The sequence below is a fragment of the Heptranchias perlo genome, chromosome 16 (assembly GCF_035084215.1).
Source record: "Heptranchias perlo isolate sHepPer1 chromosome 16, sHepPer1.hap1, whole genome shotgun sequence".
Taxonomy (NCBI): domain Eukaryota; kingdom Metazoa; phylum Chordata; class Chondrichthyes; order Hexanchiformes; family Hexanchidae; genus Heptranchias; species Heptranchias perlo.
The window spans coordinates 7,676,327-7,699,623 of record NC_090340.1 but is presented as its reverse complement, the minus strand read 5'-3'; the positions used below and the strand labels follow the sequence as shown (position 1 = coordinate 7,699,623).

The following is a 23,297-nucleotide window of genomic DNA, read 5'->3' as shown; positions in this document are numbered from 1 at the left end:
GAAATTGTGCCCTGTACACCCAAGTCCAAGCCATTAATATATCTCAAGAAAAGCAGTGGTCCCAGCACCGACCTGGGGAACACCACTGTACACCTCCCTCCAGCCTGAAAAACAACCGTTCACCACTACTCTCTGTTTCCTGTCACTCAGCCAATTCTGTATCCATGTTGCTACTGCCCCCTTTATTCTATGGACCGCAATCTTGATGATAAGCCTACCATGCAGCACTTTATCAAACGCCTTTTGAAAGTCCATATACACCACATCAAATGCATTACCCTCATCTACCCTCTCTGTTACCTCATCAAAAAACTCTATCAGGTTAGTTAAACACGATTTGCCTTTAACAAATCTGTGCTGGCTTTCCCCAATCAATCCACACTCGTTCAAGTGACTGTTAATTCTGTCCTGGATTATCGTTTCTAAAAGTTTCCCCACCACTGAGGTTAAACTGACTGGCCTGTAGTTGCTGGGTTTATCCGTAAGCCCTTTTTTGAACAAGGATGGTGACACCTTTTCCTGCTTTTCCTAGGTGCTTAGGTACTATACAAACCATTGTACATCCTGACAGGCCTCTGGGACGGGTGCCTGTCACAAATTTTGGGTTAAAAAAACAAATTAAATAAAAGAGACTGAGCATAAGTCTGATACGTAACTAGATGCTGGAAGTTAAAACATTGTCTGTAAAGAGACACCATCTCCTCCCGTCTCTCACTAGATACTCTCTTGGCTTAGTGTCACCGGTCACTTCTTTGAGTGGGCCATGTGTCCCCTACAAACTGGAGTGCAGTGTTTTTTGCCCATTATCTTGGTAAATTATAGCATGACTGAGGGATCATAACAGGGAACCTTACTCCGTACACTGGCTAATGAAACATGACACATGCCGTCACATGAATTCTCTTATCTTTACAGAAGGCAGACTGAATAAGACAAGGCGCAGACTTCAGACGAATAGCTGGTTTATTGATGTGAAATACCTGGATGGACAATATATAGTTTTTACACTGACAACAATCAATTTTTCTTTGCTCCTTGGTTATGAAAAGCAGTAAAGACGTGATTTACTATCTAAGAAAAAAAGGAAAGATTTGTTTTTATATGGCGCCTTTCATGAGCTCAGGACGTCCCAAAGTGCTTTACGGACAATTAATTACTTTTGAAGTGTAGTCACTGTTGTAATGTAGGCATGTGGTAGCCAATTTGCACATAGCAAGGTCCCACCAACAGCAACGTGATAATGACCAGGCAACCTGTTTTATGTTGGTTGAGGGATAAATATTGGCCAGGCCATTGGCGAGAATGCCCCTGCTATTCTTCGAAGTAATGCCATGGGATCTTTAACGTCTACCTGAGAGGGCAAATGGGGCCTCGGTTTTGTGTCTCATCCGAAAGACGGCACTTCCGACAGTACAACTGGAGTGTCTGCATGGATTATGTGCTCAAGTCTCTGGAGTTGGACTTGACCCCACAACCTTCTGACTCAGAGGCGAGATTGCTACTGCTGAGGCATGGCTGACACCTAAGATGGTTCAAACTTTTAAAGTTCAGTCAGGCTTTCTGCTGCTTATTGTTATCCAGTGACTCCCTGGAAGTGTCTGTGTGTGGTCATTATAGGGTTGGCATTGGCTGTTACGTTTCCCACTGTCAAATGGTCTTCTAATGTTCAAGAGGAGATTTTGCCTGGTGTAACTCCCAGCAGGCGAAAGAGAAAGTTGGGTGGGGAGCCGTTCGGCTGGCTCCCTGTCACCTCTCACCACTTCATGGATTTCCTACAGGGATTGACATTTGCAGTCCAATACATTCATCAAGTACGGGCGGGCATATTACAATGTGATGCAACTGACAGGAATACATCATACGATGTATTCTCTGACATTTTTGGCACAGCAACTTTGGGTACTAAGAATGCCATGTGTTCCTTGGGTGGAGCATTGCTATGACATGAGAAAGGGGGTGTTAAATTTTAAATGCCCCAAGGCAGTGTAATCAACCAGATGGGTATTGATTACATTTCCTATGCGTCGATTCAAAAAAAGCTCTTTGGCTGCTCCAGAGACCCCAGCCCCACACTAAACTGAGGCCTGCAGCAACTATTTCTCTCCCTGCATTGAAATAGGCTCCCCAATACAGGGGGCAATCCCACCAAACATGTTAAGATACCCTAACGCAGGAAGTCTTTTGGTGTCGGGATGCAGGGAGGGGTGACAAAGTCCTGCCCAGCTAAAGTTACAACAACGTAGGGGTTAGGTGGAAAATCAGCCTCTCAGTGCCTCAGCTCACAGATGAATGATGGCCATTTGGGCAAGGTACCAGATGGCTGGAAGTGTCCATCAAACTGTACCCCAACAAGAGTTCATAGCTTCGGTTAGGGAGGGGAGAATATGGGGAGAGGTGGGGGGAACCTTACAAATAAAATCTAGTGAAAACGGGACCATCCCTTTAAAACAAAATTCATAATTTGCTGCAACATCTTCTTTCCATTATATTCCATTACAGGTGAAGATATCTTTGTCAATTTGTATGGAGCTGCGACAGACATAAACGTAAGACTAGACAAAAACTCAGTAATGATAGAAAAGACCTACATATCGATGGCCAACCTGAGAGTGGTATCCATTTGCAATAGAAGCGATGTAATAGTACACTTCCAGTGGAAGGCCTTTGCAACTCCAGAGGAGGAGGACCAGCAGAAAATCAGGTAAATCAAATACTTGCTAACTAAAACCGTTTCATTTATGGTATGTTTATTCCAAAGCTTGCAAGGACATTTCTGTAGTTCATGGTAGATCATTCTTCAGGGCTCCAGGCTCCGATCCCAGCCTGGACACCAAGATGGTCCCCACGTCTGCCACTGATATATGACAACCGGGCATACTTGTGCTGATCCTACTCTGGGTCCCAACTGAGGGCCGGGACATGATAACTTACAACTTCGGTGGTCTGGTAGGAGCGGGTGGAGATTTTGCCCCCACAAGGCCCTACAAGAGCTTTTGCCCCACGACTGGGACCATTGGTAATATATTTCAGAAGTCGGAGATTGATGCTGTATTGATGTTTCAGAAAGATTCATTAAGTGTCCCCAAACCCCCTTCCACTCCCCATCCCTGGTAAGCCTATGGCAGCTCATCCTTTCCCTTCATAATATTTACTGGCTCATGAACAAGGCTATTCCCATCTCATTGTGGATGAGCAGGTCCACATCTTGTTTTGACTAAAACCTTGCTCAGAAATGGTGATGCTTTCTTTCTCGCTGAGACTGTTCTATCAGGCTACACATTCCATTATGTCCTGCAAACAAACTGCTAAGAAGGTAAAGTGGGACTCAACTCCTGGTTTCAACTTAACCCCTTATTCTTTTGGTGCTTCCTCAATGTTCAAACAACATTGTTTGTTTTGCTACCACCTTTCCCTCCCTCCCCTTTCCTTCAAGATCCTCATTTACCATGGTGGCCCGGCAAACTCCTCACTGAAATTTCTCCCTTTGCTCAACCTTTGCACCGAATGTCTCCTCATCCTTGTGACTTTAACCACATCTTATCCTGTCTCCTGTGATATTCCCTGGCTCTTCACTGCCTTCAAACTTCACTTTCACATAAACTCACCCACCCGCATCTACAGCCTCCCCTTTGACCTCATCCTCAAATGAGGCATTGCCACCTTGAGGTCACAGCCTCCGAAGTCTATTTAGGACCACTCTCTGGGCCATTAAATACGAGTCCCAGGGTAAGGACAGATGTGTAGATAATGTGTGAGGTACAGTCACATCTGCCTTTCTTGTCCCCTCGGGAACTCCTCTTCCTCCTCCAAATCTGGGAGCACCATTGGAATCCCCAAAAGAATACCCATCCTTCCCAGCTGCTGCAAGCGAAAGAGCAGCTGGAAGCAAGACAGTTATAAGAAGTGGATTTGGAAATAAGTCTTGCAATAGAAAAAAGGTCTAAACAGCATCAAATTAATGTAGCAATTAAGATGCAGATAAAACAAAATACTAAGTAAAAAGACCAACCTGCTAACCAAAAATTAAAACCTGATATTCGCCTTTAAGAAGCCGTTTCTTGCAGGCCAGGCCATCCACACACATTTAGTGAATAGCACTGCCAGTGAAGAATTGGAAAGAGGGTCACAAGATCCAGTGATTACATCACATTTAACAATGAGACTTGTGCATTAGTGCAGCTTCAAATATCCCAGAAATTTTTCTTTGCTGCAAAATACCTGCCACAACTGGGGCATGCTAGTCTGCAAGCCAGTTTTGCTCCCCGCACTCCCGCCAGCAAGTCTCAGTTGAGCCTCATAAAATTGGCCTAACATCCCAACTTCAAGATCCTTGTCCTCATTTTCAAATCATTTAACGGCCTTGCTCCACACACACCCTTTGCTCCTCAGACATGGGGGTTGGAGGGGGTAGATTTCAACCTCCAGGACGGATGGACAGATGGTGGGGGAGGGGTTAAAATTTCAAAAATCCTTATCCCACCTCCACTTCCAGCTTTAACGAAGGTGAGCAACTAATCTGCTCTCCAGAGACGGGTCTGAAATTTAAATATTTTAATGAGGTACGTGCTTTAAACTTTAGCGGGCTTTTAGATTTAACGTCAGCAGACCGCGTTTCCCAGGGCTCGGGAAACCCGGCAGCTGGAGGGATGTGAGAACGGCCAGATCCAGCGGGTAAGTACCTTTCCAGCACAGATTGTGGGCCAGGAGGAGCAGGACTGCAGTCCCCGGCGGGATGTACTGGTAGTCTGTGATTAATCGCCCCCCTCCCCCCCGGCCCCTCCCCTCACGATCCCATCTCCGACCCACGATCTCTCCCTGGACTTTCCAATCTCCCCAAGGTCTTTATGATCTCCCCCCGGCCTCCAATTTCCTCAAGGCCTTTCCACTCTCTCCGGTGGCCTCCACGATTGCTCCCTCCCTCCCACCCTCCCCTCTGCTCCCCGGTCTGCTCCACTTCCTGGCCAGCCTCTCAATCTGGCTAGCTGCTGGCCAGGAAGCAGAGACAAAAAATTGAAATAAGTTCCTGCTGAACCCACATTTCCGGCCTCAACGAACCCCCGCCTCCCTGTAAATATTGGGGCCTAGATTACTGTTTCTTCCCAGCCTCCTCTGCTTCGTTATCTAAAGCCATTCTCTCCGTCCCTACATAAAAATACTGTGGATGCTGGAACTGGAATAAAAACAGAAAATGCTGGAAAAGCTCAGCAAGTCAGGCAGCATCTGTGGAGAAAGAAGCAAAGTTAACTCCGTCCCTGCACCCTAGAACTCCCCCCCAACATCATCTTGCCTTGCTGTCTCCCTCCCTCCCTGCTTACTAAAGCTTTCTAAAAACCTCTTCCTTTGGCTTTCCTCCTAAATTTTTGCTCTTTTTCCTGCCTTTTCTGCCTTATTCAGCATGCTGAGACAGTTTATTTTATGTGACGCATGCTATATACGGTAAGTTGATGTTTTGTTGTACAAGCATCAATAGCATTCCTCAATAATATATTATTTAATATTTACAAAGCATTGTAAATACATCACCAAATCTTTCTTCACTTCTCATCTTGAACACAATATTGGATTCCTGTAAATTAGACAAGGGGAGATTTTAACCTTATCCAACCTTCCTGGCAAGCAGCTAAAATCCACTGGATGACCTGCAACTGATGTCTCACCCGGATTGTGACATTTCTGATTTTTAACGGCACTTCTGGACCCAAAGCAAGCAGGGTCCTTCTCTAAATATGCAGATTGGGGTCCGATGCTGTCATCGGGCCCTGACTGCAATTTTAACTCCGTCCTGAGGGGAGAAGCTGCTGCAGCTTTCTCGCCAGACGAAGGCCTGTGAGAAGAGGATCGGAAAAGAAGAGGCCATTCAAGATGAGTTTTTTACTTTCCTTTGTGGGGCTTGGAGGAGCAGGACTGCTTTTCTGGGCCCCACAAGAAAAGTTTAAGCCTCCCCAGAATCCCCCACTCTACTACGAGACAGCCCCGGACGGAACCTGAGTGATGGCAGGTGGAAAGTCGGCCAACGTCATGTTAATGAGGCCCAACGGCTGGGAAATTAACTCGGCAGTGTGGTTTCCCGACGGAAATCCACTGCAAGTTTAAAATCTACCCCAAAGTATCTGAATGGCTGGGGTCAGCGCCGCAGCCAGTGGGGCAGGTGGAAGTCATGCCTTGCCAAAGTAGTGGCAGGATATACTGCCCAGGAGGAAGATCCAAATCCTGCCCCTTGTGCACAATTTCACTACAATTATTTATCACAGGAATTTGGGCCACATGGAGTGTTATGAATTGCAAGTGGGTTGCTCTGTGATGGAGTGTGAGAGGTTGGAGAGTTCTACAGAAAAGTTTTAATTTTTGTTCCAGTGCTGATTCATGGCATGAAATCATTTTGGAAATTTGAAAAAAAGAGTTGCTGTTTGTTGTGCAAGTCTGTTTTTACTTTGAGTTCAGCCTGAACAAGAGCAGTGTAGAGGTGTGCAGTCATAAAATGCAGTGTGAGCTCCAGAGGATTCATGCTTCTGTTTCTCTTTTTTTTCCTGTACCATGAAGGCACAAGAATGACTCTGCATCGTCCCACTTTACCAGCACTGGGCTGCTGGACTCCAAGTGGATTAGACTGTACACAGGATAGCAGTCTAGACTGAGCTTGACCTGCCAAGCCTTGAGCCATATTCTTCACAAAAAGGGATGGTCTTCCACCAAACAATTGGAATAACATATTCATAACAAAGACCGACCTGCATTCAATCTGTGCTCAGAGTCGCGCATCCCAATCCTCTCGAGGGTAATAGAACTCCTTCAGTTCTCTTACTTATATTAAAAGGCCAAAATCATAGTTCCTGGACTTAGGACCAAATCTGCTTCCAAAGCATCCTGTTCTGCCACCATATGTGTCAACCTCTGGACCATCCATAGGCCTCAGGCCAAAATGCGAGAGATTCCTTTCAAAAAATGAAGTTCAGATTGATGAACTGCTGGAGCTATAAGAAATAGCAATAGAACTTTAAGACTATAATTCACATGACTGAACCCTAAAAGGTTAGGTCACCACATCCACAGTTTAAGGCAGGAATCCCTTTGGTGTTGTAAGCCTTCATACTAAAGGTTCACGCACTCTGATCCAAAGAAAAGTTGAGGATCCTGAAAAATTCCCCCTCCTCTTCCTGTGAGAGATTGAAGATTGGGAGGGGGTGGCTGAGAGACTGACTTCAAGAATTTGAATCATCTTCAGATGTGATGGTCACAGAAATCATTGATTTAGATTGACCCTTACAGGGAGCTGAAATTCTCAAAGTTCAGGATCTCTTTGGATGCCAAACCAAAGGAGCCAGAGCCTTGATAAAAATCAATACAGTTCAGCACACTTGCATGGTAGAGGAGGTTCTTCCAGACCAGAAGAGGAAATCATTTTAACCCTGTTACTTTATGCTTCCTGAAAGAACAGGTGCATTTTGTTCCATACTGGATGTCACAAGGTCACAGAATCAGTGGTGCACACTGCTTAGATTCATTGCTAGGCAGTCTGCTGCACTGAAAGGTTAGAGATTGCCACAACTTGCACAATATTGAGAATGGGAATCTCTGCACCTGTTGAACTGCACTTAAATAGAATAATGAAATGTTAGGGCACAGAAACAGGCTACTCATCCCATCGAGTCTGTTGGCATTTTTCTCCACGAGCCACAAAGTCTAATTCCACTCTCCTGCTTGCTCCCCGTCCCCTTTAATATTCCTCTTTTTCGTGCAACTGTCAGATTCCATTTTAAAAGACGCTTGAAATATGCTGATCACACCAAGAGAGAGCATGGCAAAATGTGACAAATATTGTGAAAGACTTCAGGAGGATGTAGATAGGCTGGCAGGGTGGGTAGATAAGTAGCACATGCAGTTCAATATAGATTATTTGTAAAGTAACACATTTTGGAAGTAATAATAGTAAAAGGTAATATACGTTAAATGGTAAGATTTTAAGTGGAGTAGAGGAGCGGAGGGGCCTTGGCGTGCAGAAACATAGGTCATTAGAGGTGGCAGTGCAAGTAGGTAAGACCATAAAAATGTAAACAGGATCCTTGTCTTCGTATCTAAAGACATAGTATACAAAAGCAAGGAGGGTAATATTGAATTGTAGAAAACCGTAGTTAGGTGGCAGTTGGAGTACCGTGTACGATTTTGGGCATCCCATTAAAGGAAGGATGCAAAAGCAATGGAAAAGGTGCACACAGATCCATTAGGACCTCACCTGGAATGAGGGGTGGAATAGTTTTGAAGATGGACTTGAAAAGTTAGAGCCTTTTTTCCCACTGTGCTGAAAAGGTTAAAGGCTGACCTGATAGATGTCGTCAGGATTATAAAAGGTTATCATAACTGTAAATAATGATAGATTGTTTCCATTGGTTGGCAAGACAGTGACAAGAAGGCATAAATTTAAGATAATCACAAAAGTTTAAAGGGGTAGTTAGAAACAATTCTTTGTACAGAGACTGGTTAGAATGTGGAATTCTCCACGGCAACCTATAGTGGTGTGTGTCACTGTGCTGGCAGTTGGCAGAGATGGTTCTTGTTCTGCAGGGTGCTGTGATGTGTGCTTTGTTCTGTTCCTCCGTTTCTGTAAAAGAAGAGGACAAAGTGTCAGTATGTGGAGCCACGGATGCACACCAGAGTCTCAATTACATTGCATAGTATTTACAGTGATGTGGCCAAGATCAGTATGTCACTGAGATTCAACTGTGCAACATCACTTGAAATAAGCACAATGCATGAGGGTACTTGCCATCAGCTCAGCAGTGACCTCCAACATCAGTATCTCCCACTCCCTCTACGGTCTCCTTTCCGGTGATAGATAAGGTGACTTCCTCCAGTGGGTTCTGAGATGTATATTCCTGTGGTCCTCCCCCGTGCACCTTTGCTCTCTCCTTCTGAATGCTATCTTGTTCTGCAAGTAGAAAAGGAGCCATGAAACAGGGGAAAGGTTAGAAAACAGTCACAATGTCAAGGGGCTGTACAATTTGTGTGGTATTGTAATGTTGTATGTGCATGGCCAAGACTGCAGTGAATAAAGAGGGTAGTTTGGAGATTTTTTTTTGATACATAGCATACCTTGCGAGTGATTTACTTTTCGAACTTTACTCTTGCAATTCAAGGAATTCCTTCAGTAGCCAGCAGTGCAGTGGTTAATATCATGATACTGCTCTGCATGAAGCAGTAAGATCTAAGAGGTTGTTTAATGATACTGTATGGGCATAACTAATCATCCTTGGCACTAACCTTGGTTGATTTCTTTACACCTGTCATGTCTTGTGGGCTCTGTACACCTCATTCACTGATTCAGCTATTTCTTCTTATTCCTGCTGAACATGGCGCTTCTGATGGCAGGGGAGGAACCCCTCTATTCCATATATGATTTCTCTCTGCCCTTCCATTCCCTGGATCAGTGCTTCCATAGTCCAGTTTCTCTGTTCCTTTTGCTACAAAATTGCTGGCCATAAATAAGTGTTGCTCTTGTCTTTAAAGGGACTTTGCTGGTTGAGGCCCTTATTGTGCTCCTTTAAAACAGATTGCAGCCACGCCTCTGACTGTCTCATGTGCTAAAGCACGCCGACTGGTGCGTATGGGAAAAACAGCAAGTACACACCTTCAACTGTGCAGTTAACAATTCTCCCAAATCAAAACCTAGGCACAGCTATTTCCTGTTTAGCACATAAAACAGTCATTTCCATGGTATAGGCTACTTAGATTTCCAAATAGCTTTTGACAAAGTTCAACATAGAAGCATATTATAAAAGATTAGGGAATAATTTTGCAAAGCTTCATTGCCGGCTTGGTGCCCACTAGCAGCGAGTGTGGGTTGGAGAATTAAGCCTATGATAACCTATTTCCAACCTGTGCCCAGATCTAATGAGGCTACACACTAGCAGTGGAGCCTTGCAAAATTACCCCTTAGCTGTCAAAGTATTTTTGGAGAGTTGGTTAAAACTGCATAAATGGAGGGTAATTATTAATGGAAAGGGTATAGGTTGGGTCCAGCGTAGAGCTCTTCCGGGATCTTCGCTGTTTCCTTTACTGTTGATTATTCCATTAACGATCTTGAGGAGGACATCAATGGTACTGTTGCAACATTTACAATGACACAAAAATATGAGTTGGTAATAACGAGTTGCTGGAAGCTGATTTGGATAGGATAAGTGAAGAGGCTCATAAATGGCAGATGTTGTTTAATGTGGCAAAGTGCCATATTATGCACATAGGACCAGGCAACTCATTGGGTATGGAGCAAGGACAGCAACAGAGCATTGACACGGTTACCACACTGACAGTACCCTGAAGACTTACACCATGCATGGGTGTCCTTCAAAAGTAAGAGCTGAAGAACTGGAAGGTATTCACTGACCTGTCACTAAAAGTTCACTCGCACCCTGAGGTATCCATAGGGAAAGCAAATTGGGTTCTAGGATGTATTACCAGGTCAATACAATAAAGAAAAACTAAGAACACTATACTTAGGTTATGTAAGACTTTGGAAAATCTGTGTTTGGAATATTGGGCTCGATGTTACCAGGGCTGCGGGTTCGCGGCGGGGGGGCTATTGGGCGCGTGGGTAACGCGCCCGGTGAAATTAGTCAGCGACCCGCGCGATCGCAGCCCAATTGGATCCACTTACCTGGTCTTCCGGGTTCCCCACTGCTGATCTGCGCGTCGGGCGGGCTGCACATGCGCAGTAAGATCTGTCAGCTGGAGGAGCTCTATTTAAAGGGGCAGTCCTCCACTGACAGATGCTGCAACAAATAGAAAAAATGACAGCATGGAGCAGCCCAGGGGGAAGGCTGCTCCCACTTGAATGATGCCTCACTCCAGGTATCAATAGATGGGGTGAGGAGGAGGGGGAGGACAGAGATCTTCCCCCCGGCGGGCGGGAGGAAGCGGCCTGCCTCTGCCACCAGGAAGGCCTGGCTCGAGGTGGCAGAGGAGGTCACCAGCACCACCAACATATCGCCCATCTGCATACAGTGCAGGAGGTGCTCCAATGACCTCAGTAGGTCAGCCAAAGTGAGTACACTTGCTCATTCCCCTACACTCCATCTGCCACATCACCGCCCCCACCTCACATCTCCTTCTGCACTGCCAACACTACTCTGTCACATCACCCCTCATACCCACTCAAACCTCATCCTCATCTTACCTGCACTTACTCACCTCGCCAGTACTCACCCTGCCACTACCACTCAACCCAATCCTCATACAATCTCATGGCTCTATCTCATACTCACCCTCTCGTGCATCTCTTTCACAGTCAGCCTCACTCAACCTGCTACTACCTGTGCTGCAGCCACAGGGCATGCATCACATATGTGCAGTAGGAAGCGTAAGGCAAACGTGTCGTGAACATGAAGGGGATGCACAAGGGTGTTTGAGGGTTTGTCATGGTTGTTATTTATATTGAATTTCTGACCAACTCACATTACATATTATATTGGCACCACTACTGCCACGTCTTTGCGAATCTTGTCTGGTTTGTGCAATAATGCCCTTTCCTGAGGATCACAATGAAGACCCACAACTGATGCCACCCACTGTGTCACTGCAGAGTGGGTGTAGGTGTATTTGCAGGGCTCTTTTGTGCAGACGACTGTGAGACGTCGGCGATGTCCCCAGTGGCACCCTGGAAGGATGCGGAGGAGAAGTTGTTGAGGGCATTGGTGACTTTGACAGCGACAGGTAAGAAGATGGTGCTTGGGCCATCCGGGAGCAGCTCGGCATGAAGGAGGCTGCAGATGTCCACGACTACATGTCGAGTGACTCTGAGCCTCCGTGTGCACTGCTGCTCAGAGAGGTCCAGGAAGCTGAGCCTCAGTCTGTGGACCCTGAGGCGAGGGTAGTGCCCTCTGCGACGCATCTCTCTCTGCGGTTGCCCTCCCTCCTGCTGTACAGGTGGATGTGTCACAGCACTGTGTTGTGGAGCTCCACATGTCAGAGGTGGACGGCGAGGCTGGTGATGCTGTTCACCCTCCGAGGAGGTCATGACTGCAGCTAGGGCGGCCCCCATCCGGAAGATGTACATCTGAGGTGGTCCGCAAGGTAGGTAAGTGTGTCCTCACACCAGGGTTGCGGTTCCAGGTCGGTGAATTTTCTAGTTAGGAGGAGGGTGGGGGAGGCCAAACTTTGTCCAGTGTGAAGGAGTGGCCACCTGTCAAATGCACCTTTGCAGCTGCCACAGGCTGCTGGCTGCAACACCTCCGTTTGAACTGGGAGTGTTTCCCCCAGTATGGGAAACAGTCTCAGTTCAGTGGAAAATCCCACCCCTCCTAATAAAACAGCTCAATCAGGTCTGTAAACGACCTGAACGAGCAAGATAAATACTTTCAAGTGGCATCCCGCTGGCTTTAATTGCCTGCGGGATTCCCACCAGCGGGGGCTGTGCGCGCACGCCGGCGCGTCAGTGGGGAACCCGGAAGTGGGCGGGTTGGAGCCGGGCTCCGGTCCCACTCTGGGATTCCCCGATTTTCGGAGCCCCCCCCCGCCAGGAACGCACCCGATAGCGGGTGCTAAAATGATGCCCATTGTGTCCAATTTTGGTCCCTACATCTGCTACTTGAAACTGAGACTGGGATTGTCTGTTTTTGAGTTAGCCAGCCCTGGATTTTTCTGCCCATTAAACTGAATGGAAAATTGAAGGTTCGTGAGCACAAAAGCAGAAAACTCCAGCCTGAAGGTCGAGAGAGTGTGCAGATGAGGGCAACAAGGATGAGGCATAAACTTAAATTCCTTAGTTGTGAGGATTGGGATCGGATGTGGTAGATTTGAAGTAAAACAGTGATAGTGGCACTAGATGGTATGCCTGTTTTAAAAAAAACACAGACTAAGACTAAGGTTAGATGGCAGAAGTATTTCTTTTCTCAGAGCATTGGAGCATTGAACGCTCTGGAGCATTCTTCTGGAAGATGTAGGTAAAGGTACACTACACCCTTTTTAAGAAGGTATTGACAAGTTTCACTGCAGCACATCAGGGTGTGTGGATTAGAGAAGTTCACCCAGTGATGAACTGTGGGCAACCATGGTCTCCTGGAGCTTGCTTCATTTTCTTGTACAGTTGGGAAGGAATTTCCAACATTTTCCCTGAAAATGGCCAGTGGTTTTTATCCTTGGGCTTTTTGTTTCCCTCAGGCAGAAACGTTATCCGATGTTGGGAAAGCTGTGAAGAGGTGGGTCAAGCAATGACCAGCCTGGGGATCTTTTACTGCCCTTCTATTCATATATTTGTATGTATTTATGTAGGGAGCATTAAAATCAGTTTTTACTGATTCACACCAATTAATTCCCAGGTTTTTATTTGGGTAGTGAATCAATAAAAAACGATTTATTCCCGAATTTGAGGAAAACATTTCTCATTGTTTTCTTACCAAAAATCAAGGTTGGAAATGTCCATGCGTCACATTTTTTGATGTCAACAGGCAGGTTGTGTGCAATCCTGATGTGATCGGCATGCACCAAGGACCTAATTGTCGGCAGGAAAACAATGTGGATTTTTTTTAAAGGGACCCGAGTATTTTTTAGGCCCTGTGAGGACGATGGCATGGATTTTCCGCTGGGGGCGCAATCGTAAAAATGTGCCCAGAATGCGCTGGACACTGCGCCGGTTTTGCCAAGGTGAAGTTATGCTCAAGTTTTCACCCAAACCCATTATCGTAAGCTCGAACATAAAATCTCCCATGAATCAGCACCATTGAGCAATGTAATCAAATGGAATGGATTGGTGAGTGGAACAGGATATTTTCCAGCATCACCAAGAGGAGTGGGATTGCCAGGAAATGAGCCATTCTTCAACTGACTGATTCAATGCTCTTGGTCTTATTTTTTAATTGGCTTCAATTGACTGCTTTTATCTGCCCTTGGTACATAAGTCCTGTGACCAGCAGCCAATTGAAGTCACACAGGTGTTTCCTGCTCTGCTGTAATTGACTGAATTTAGACTAATTTAAACTGAATTTAAAGTAATTACAGCAGGAGAAATAGACCCGGTTTCAATTGACTGCTGGTCACTGCAGGTGATTAATGCTGGATTCATGTGACCATGGGTGCCTGTGCGCCCGTGAATCTGGGCACGCTGTGATGAACACCCCCGAACGGGCGCAATCGGTGGAAACTCGCCATGCCAGCCTGAGGGCGTGGATAGTTTTGTGGAAGGGGACTGCTTCAGGCGAATGGACAGTGTGAAAAATTGCAGATACTCCAGCAGTAAAGTGGTGATCACTGACACAATCATCACACTGATAATCCCCTGAAGATCAAGATCATCAATCAGAGGCTAACTCCACTCCGATCATACACCAAGGCATTGTTTACTAAAATCAAGATTTCAATGCTCTCTGTGTATAATCCCCAACCATTTTTATTATCCCAACAATGGTAGATAAATGGCTGGTGCCATAGTTTTACTTAAGATTTAAAAACAAATCTGGGCATTAACTGATGGGGTGCATCTTGGCACTACCTTTTTTAATCACTTGCTTATTTTGCTGAATTTTAGTGATATTCAAATAAAACTGATTTTTACTGATTTTCTTCAAATTTACCCAGGTTTTTGGGATCTAATTTTTTTCCTCCTGATTTTCTCCAATTTTTTATGCACTAAAAGTAAAATCTGAAAAAAAAACCCAAAAACGGGTTTTTAAATTGGCAATAAAAACTGACTTTAAAGGCTGTTCTTATGTTAATAAGTCCAACATTGTAGAGAAAGGCTGCAGCTAACCAAAGGTGCTGTGCGTAGATGGTTAGGGGCTGATAGTTAGAAAGGGGTAATGGTTCTAGGGATACTACAGAAGGTCCACACAGTGAAGATGCTGCGGAAATGTCTGCAATGTGTTTCTAACGTTTCTATTCAAAATATCAAGTAATATTGTCAATATTACCATCTGCTGTACAGATTTATGGTAAAGAAGCACCAACTCCCCTTTAAATCAGCTTCACTGACAGCCCTGTGGGTAAAGGTGCTCTCTGGTGCAGTAGTAAGCTGTATGAACTAGAAAGTCTCCAGTTTGATTCCTGGCCTGTGTTGAGTTAGCTGATCTCTGCCAAGGCAGCAGTTGTGCACTGATTTTGCCAGAGTGCTCCTGGGGTCAGAGAGGGGAAATCTAGCCATGATTCCGACCCTGATAGCTGTTCATTGATCTTTGTTGGAATGAGTGCACTTTAGATGAATAAAGGATGGAGTTTGGCTCTGATGCCCTTTACAGCCAAATACGTTGGCAATCACTCTCTATACTCGCAAATGAAGAATGTCGTTTAAGCACGATACCGGAGGGTTGCTGGTGCCCATGGAACGTTATCTCAGAAAGAATCAGCCCCTTTAGTTTAGGGGGGACAAAATTGTCGGGAAAAAAAACCCCTTTAAAAGAGAGCTTGCATTTATGTAGTGCCTTTCATGATCTCAGGATGTCCAAAAACACTTTACTGCCAATGAAGTACTTTTTGAAGTGTAGTCACTGTTGCAATGCAGGAAATGCGGCAGCCAATTTGTACACAGCAGGATCCCACAAACAACAATGTATTAAATAACCAGATCATCTGTTTTTTAATGATATTGGTTGAGGGATAAACATTAGCCAGGATACCGGGATAACTCCCCTGCTCTTCTTCGAAATAGTGTCGTCGGATCTTTTACGTCTACCTGAGAGGGCAGATGGGGCCTCGGTTTAACCGAAAGACGGCACCTCCAACAGTGCAGCATTCCCTCAGTACTGCACTGGAGTGTCAGCCTAGATTTTGTACTCAAGTCTCTGGAGTGGGGCTTGAGCCTACGACCTCTGACTCAGACGAAAATGCTACCCACTGAGCCACAGCTGACACCTCACTTAAATGATTTATGAAGGATGTCTGCTACCTACTGTCACAAATGCTGAAGCTGATATGTAAGTGGGACAGACTGCTGGAGATGTCGGTATCAGAGGACATGTATTTCAGAGGTGCCAGTATAATTTCACAGGTTTATTAATTGTGTTAGCATGAGAAACATATGCTGTAGTGATGATCAAAACTGTACTTTATGCTCACTAATGTTGAGACCAAATCATTTTCATTGCTCCCAACCCATGGGAACTAAATGAGCTTCCTGCAAAATGTTCTAATTAACATGGTGCTGTCACCAATGATTCCTTGTCTAATGCTACTACTTTTTAAAAAGAGGCATACTTGAAATGTTTAAGAGTCCCGAACATCTGAATAGTTTAACCAAAGCTTGCTGAGTTCATCAGTTGCTTTGCTCTCATTGGAGTGTTGTTTTTGGGTGGAACAATTTTCCTTACATTGCGTTTCATTTCCTCTGGGTGCAAATTTTAGCACACCAGTTAACACGTTCAAATAAATCCCTGCCTGCACGATGTTAACTACTTGTTAAAATGGTGCAAAGAGGAATTTGTGCAAACAAGTTAAGTAGTGTGCTTAAAATAACACACAGTGTAAATTAAACCTAAAAGTGTTCAATCTGGTGCAGTGAATTTGTTGCTTTCATTAAGAGTAATCCAGGAATACCACACTGTAGAATAGCAGTGCAACACCATAGCTCTCGTATGAGGAGAGATTGGGTTGACTCAGCTTGTATTCACTCGAGTTTAGAAGAATGAGAGGGGATCTCATTGAAACATATAAAATTCTGACAGGGCTAGACAGGCTGGATGCAGGGAGGATGTTTCCCCTGGCTGGGGGGTCCAGAACGTGGGGTCACAGTCTCAGGATACGGGGGTAGGACATTTAGGACTGAGATGAGGAGAAATTTCTTCATTCAGAGGGTGATGAACCTGTGGAATTCTCCACCACAGAAGGCTGTGGAGGCCAAGTCACTGAATATATTTAAGAAGGAGCTAGATAGATTTCTAGAGACAAAAGGCATCAAGGAGTATGGGAAGAGAGCGGGAATATGGTATTGAGATAGAGGATCAGCCATGATCATATTGAATGGCGGAGCAGGCTCAAAGGGCCGAATGGCCTTCTCCTGCTCCTATTTTCTATGTTTTTCTATGTTTCTAATTGAACACTGGGATATTACTCAAGAACATTTGACTACAAATCAGAACAGGCTATTTTAATCATGTAGAGCTGATTGGTAAGACGACATTTAGAATAATGTTTAGAATAGTGCAGTTTTAGACACTTGCCTTCAAAAGGACATTGTTAGACTTTGGACGACAGTGTAAAGTGGGCGATATAGTGAAAGGTAGCCAATTTTACATCACTACTGATTTTCATTTTTATTGAAGTCAACGAGAAGGTCCAAAGATGAATGATGAGGATGATTCTGGGATGAAGTGCTCTAAGTTCCAGAATCAGTCCTGTCGCTCATCAAAATCTTGAAGAGAAAACCATGGAACCAAACATTCTTTCATTAAAGAAAAGAAGATTGAAGAATGAGGTGGGGATCATGACCGAGGTCTCCACACTGTGAAGAGGGGAAGATGAGGTAGATGCAAATAAGTTAGTCAACTTGTGTATGAATCAAGTAAAAGATATATGGTACAAAACTAACCAATCTCAAGCAAGGCTAGAGATTGGCATGTAGTAGATATATGGAATAACTTCCAGCAACTATTAATTAAAGATTGGTGCACAAATATCTGATGTAAAATAGGATTGAAGGCTTCAAGACATCAATGATCAAATACTCATTGGAACACAATGGGGGTAATTTTGACTTTGGGTGATAGTATAAAGAGGGCGATAGTGAAAAGGCAGCCAATTTTACATCACTACCAATTTTAATTTTTATTGAAGTCAACGTTTTACACTTATCACTCAAAGTCATAACTCCCCCCAATGGTTCTTTTGCTGCTGAGACATGAAAATGTTATCTGTGGAATGCAACTGGTCAGGTTTAAATATTGTAGAATGTAATGGTAGATTAATACCCTGGAGGCTTGTTAGATTACCTTAAAGAGTTGGAAAAGTTTCAGAGCATAACCCTTTTAGTAGTATTGCCCCAAGACCGCCTACTTCCACCTCTGTAACATTGCCCATTTCTTCCCCGCCTCAGCTCACCTGCTGCTGATGACGATCCGGATTCTTTCCCCTCAGTCTGGTTCAGTAAAAACTGAAGTCGAATACATTTTAAAGTTCATCACAACTTTAATAGCAGGGTTCTTAGTCTGCAGCATTGATTTGGACTCCTGATAGAGTCCCTCTATGCTGGCAGAGCAAGAACAAAAACATACAGAAATCCACACGTTTTTATACAAATCAATAGGGTTGGAACATACTTAACGAGGGTCAACACCAATCATAAGCCGGGCGTAGGTTGCCATGCGAGGTTACATTATTTCCGGCCAATCATAAATCGTCCATGTGCTGATCATGCTGCTGTTAGACATCAAAGGGAATACTTCCTCACCTTCCAACTTGGAATGTTCTTCCCTGTCCCTTCTGTTCCTTATCTCCCAACCTGGAATGTCTTTCAACTTTGGCTAAGCTCGTTACCTATATTGATCTGCCATAAACATGGAGACATTCAGACCAGTCCTTGAATCACATCAAAGACTCTACATTGCTAAGACCATGCAAACCTGCTGACTACACAAACATATGGCCCAGCAGGAGGTCAGGCCACCTGTACCAATCTCAGTTACTAACTAATTAACCCTTTCTAACCATTTTGCATTCTGCTTCTTTGCCACGTAGACATTTTAATATTTTACCGAAAACTGACCACGTAGGGATTCTCACTGAAACCCTCATCCATGCCTTTGTTACCTCTAGACTCGGCTATTCCAATGCTCTCCTAGCTGGCCTCCATCTTCCACCCTCCATAAACTTGAGCTCATCCAAAACTCTGCTGCCCAAGTCCCATTTACCCATCACCCCTGTGCTCGTTGACCTACATTGGCTCCTGGTCCGGGAAAGCCTTGATTTTAAAATTCTCATATTTGATTTCAGATCCTTTCATGGTCTCGCCCCTCCCTATCTCTGTAACCTCCTCCAGTCCTACAACCCTTCGAGATCTCTGGGCTGCTCCAGTTCTTGACCCTGATTTTAATTGCTCCACCATTGGCGGCCGTGCTTTCAGCTGCCTGGGTCCTAAGCTCTAGAATTCCCTCCATAAACCTCTATCTCTCTCTTCTCCTTTAAGATGCTCCTCAAAACCTACCTCTTCACCTGTCCTTATGTGGCTCGATGTCAAATTTTGTTTGATAACGCTCATGTGAAGTGTCTTAGGACGTTTTACTATGTTAAAGGTGCTATATAAATACAAATTGTTGTTGTTCTGGTTAGTCTCCATGTAGGAGATTGGATATATTGTACATAGTCCAGAAAATGACCATGCTTGATGGGCAAAATGGCCTACTTTTATTCCATATTTTCTTATGTTCTTATGGATCTTGCATTTCCTCCCTGGTGATTCACACTTGCATTCAATCACAATGATTGTTAGTGCTATTACTGGACAGACACTTAACATGTTGGTACAACATTCGTGCCTGCTAATTTAACGGACGTGTTAACCCATTTAAATGAACCGATTAATGAACAGGGTCAGTCAGCTGTGGCTCAGTGGTATCAATCTTGTCTTTGAGTCAGAAGATCGTGGGTTCAAGCCTCACTCCAGAGACATGAGCACTTCAGTGAGAGAGAGAGTGCTGCACTGTCAGAGGCGCCATCTTTCGGATGAGATGTTAGACTGAGGCCCCATCTTTCATCTCAAGTGGATGTAAAGACACTGTTTGAAGAAGAGCAGGGGAGTTCTCCTGGAGTCTTGGCCAATATTTATCCCTCAACCAACATCAGCAGCAGGGTACTTTTGGCATCTTTTGTTTTGTTGATATTTTTGCATCTTTCCCAATCGAGGAACAGAGAATTATATTTGTTTATGTGTTTCGAGCATTCAGTGGTAGAAATGTTGATTGTTTTCATTTCTTCTGTTTTCCCCATTTGTCCCTCTGTTATCTGTCCTGCTGGCTGGTGTGAATAGAGCTTCAAGACATTGCTGGCTCACGTTCTCTTCCCCTGGCAATGTGTTAGGTGTGAAGTGATAAATGAACATTCCTTGCCCCTGCCCCGCCCCCCCCCCCTCCAATGTAGATATATTTGTGTCTATTTATTAAAATAAAATATATTTCAGGAAAAGAATTGCTGAGTGACCCATTGTCAGGTGTATTCTAGAGTTTCCTTTCCAAACATATGCGAGGAGGCTCACTAAGTCTCTCAAGTTTCATTAAGTTGAATTGAACAGCTGTGTTTCAAAATTAAATTAGAACCTAACAGCAGGTATGTGACACAAATAAACTGCGTGATGATGGGGAAATTGTTCAAGTTTTTTCTGCCAGTCTGTTGATAAAAAGATTACGATACATTTTCTTCAGTGGCTTTATACACAGTTGTTACTGGATGTCTTGCAGGTAATTGCACACAGTGCAGTATAAATACACTGCACACCGGCTGTGCTGCAAATACAGACTCGCACTGTAAATACAAGCACACAAATACATACACTGGCATGTTGTAAGTACACATATTATAAACTTGTTGATTCCCACAACTTTGCTCACAGGTTATCTGGGGTCGAGAATGGTTGAGATATTTAGTTGTTAAGATTGGGTTGTGTTAATGTGGCCTGTCCCTTTAAGGTCATTGCGCACATATTCCCCGTGGGGAAAAGATGTAAATAAGTACATCCTGAGGTCAGTGGCAGCTGATCGGTGAAGTAAGTTTCTGTTTAATTGGGAGGTGCTGGGAAATCCCCATCTCCTTTCCTTAGGGAGAGTTCAGATTATGAAAGTCAAAGCGGCTTTCATTTTTTATACTTTTGACACATTGGGCTCTATTTTAGCACCCGCGATCGGGTGTGTTCCTGGCGGGGGGGGGGGGGGGCTATGAAAATCGGGGATTCCCGGGGCAGGTCGGGAGCCCGGCTCCAACCCGCCCACTTCTGGGTTCCCCAATGACGCGCTCACATGCACGTGCAGCCCCCGCATGTGGGACTCCCGCCGGCAATTAAAGCCGGCAGGATGCCACTTAAGGTATTTATTTAGGTATTTCAGGTCATTTAGAGACCTGATTAACATGATATTTTAGGAGGGTTGAGATTTTGCAAACAACTGGGACTGTTTCCCGTACTTGGGGAAACACTCCCAGTTCAAATGGACGTGTTGCAGCCATCAGCCTGTGGCAGCTGCAAAGGTCCATTTGACAGGTGGGGGGGCGGAAAGACCCTCACTCATTGCAGGAGGCCACTCTGTCACCTTGGACAAAGTTTGGCCTCCACCACCCTCCTCCTAACAATTAAATTCACCAACTTGCACACTTACCCCGGTGTCCAGACACATGTACCTACCTTGCGGACCCCCTCAGATGTACATCTTCCGGATGGGGGCCACTGTAGCTGCAGTCATGACCTCCTCGGAGGACGAACAGCATCACCAGCCTCGCCGTCCACGCCGTCCACCTCTGACACGTGGAGCTCCACAACACAGTGCTGTGACACATCCACCTGCACAGCAGGAGGGAGGGCAACCGCAGAGAGAGATGCGTCGCAGAGGGCACTAACTTTGCCACAGGGTCCACAGACCGAGGCTCAGCTTCCTGGACCACTCTGAGCACCAGTGCACACGGAGGCTCAGAGTCACTCGACATGTAGTCGTGGACATCTGCAGCCTCCTTCATGCCGAGCTGCTCCCGGCTGGCCCGAGCACCATCTTCTTACCTGTCGCTGTCAAAGTCACCACTGCCCTCAACAACTTCTCCTCCGCATCCTTCCAGGGTGCCACCGGGGACATCGCCGACGTCTCTCAGTCGTCGACACAAAAGAGCCCTGCAAATACACCTACACCCACTCTGCAGTGACACAATGGATGGCATCAGTTGTGGGTCTTCATTGTGATTCTCAGGAAAGGGCATTATTGCACAAACCAGACAAGATTCGCAAAGACGTGGCAGTAGTAGTGCCAATATAATATGTGATGTGAGTTGGTCAGAAATTCAATATAAGTAAAAACCATGACAAACCCTCAAACAGCCTTGTGCATCCCCTTCATGCTCACGACACGTTTGCCTTACGCTTCCTACTGCACATATGTGATGCATGCCCTGTGGCTGCAGCACAGGTAGTGGCAGGTTGAGTGAGGCTGACTGTGCAAGAGATGCACGAGAGGGTGAGTATGGGATAGAGCCATGAGATTGTATGAGGATTGGGTTGAGTGGTAGTGGCGGGATGAGTACTGGCGAGGTGAGTAAGTGCAGGTAAGATGAGGATGAGCTTTGAGTGGGCGTGAGGAGTGATGTGACAGAGTAATGTTGGCAGTGCAGAAGGAGATGTGGGGTGGGGGTGGTTATGTGGCAGACGGAGTGTAGGGGAATGTGTAAGTGTACTTACTTTGGCTGACCTTCTTAGATCATTGCAGCGCATCCTGCACTGTATGCAGGTGCGCGATATGTTGGTGGTGCTGGTGACCTCCTCTGCCACCTCGAGCCAGGCCTTCTTGATGGCAGAGGCAGGCCGCTTCTTCCCGCCCACTGGGGAGAAGATCTCTGTCCTCCCCCTCCACCTCACCCTATCCAATAAGAGCTGGAGTGAGACATCATTAACCTGGGAGCAGCCTTCCCCCTGGGCTGCACCATGCTGTCATTTTTCCTATTTCTTGCAGCATCAGTCAGTGGAGGACTGCCCCTTTAAATAGAGCTCCTCCAGCTGACAGACCTTACTGCGCATGCGCAGACCGCCCGCCGCGCAGCTTAGCAGCGGGGAACCCGGAAGACCAGGTAAGTGGATCCAATCAGCCTGCGATTGCGCACGGAGCAGACTGATTTCACTGGGCGCGTTACCCACGTGCCCAATCGTTCCCCCCGCCGCGAACCCGCCGCCATGTTAATATCGAGCCCACTAAGTCTAACATTTGAACTGTGACGAATGTGCACTCAATGCAAGATATGTTGTATATGGCTCTCTCATGGCATTGATCCAGGTGACTCTAATGCCCTCCGAGTCTTGTGTTGTTCTCACTCTGTCCCATTGACACGTGTCTCTCCGCTGTATTTCTCTCTGTTTCTTGATCTGTCCACGTGATCATTTCCCCCTCTTCATTATCATCTTTCTTTGCCCCGATCTCTCTCTCCCCATTTCTCTCTTTTTAGCAGTTTTCTCTTTCTTGAACCCTTTCCATGATCTCTTCTGCCCTTCTTTCTCTCTCCTGATCTTTTACCCCATCTCTCCCTTCTTCTCCCACCCCAGCCTCTCTCTGCTCCTCCAATGTCTCTTCCCTTCCCCCGATCTCTTTGTTGCCTCGGGACAGATAGGCTGGAACTATGGAAGAATAAATTAAATAGCTTTGGTACCA

The 23,297-nt window shown here is 45.4% G+C and overlaps 1 protein-coding gene across 1 annotated transcript in view; it reads left to right on the top strand.

Moving 5' to 3' along the window:
* hydin (HYDIN axonemal central pair apparatus protein) overlaps window positions 1-23,297 on the top strand; it is a 1,099,250-nt gene that overhangs the window by 196,946 nt on the left and 879,007 nt on the right. The window contains exon 9 of the mRNA XM_067997614.1: window positions 2,500-2,701. Coding sequence (XP_067853715.1) covers window positions 2,500-2,701 — 202 coding nt within the window. The remainder of the gene's footprint in view (window positions 1-2,499; window positions 2,702-23,297) is intronic.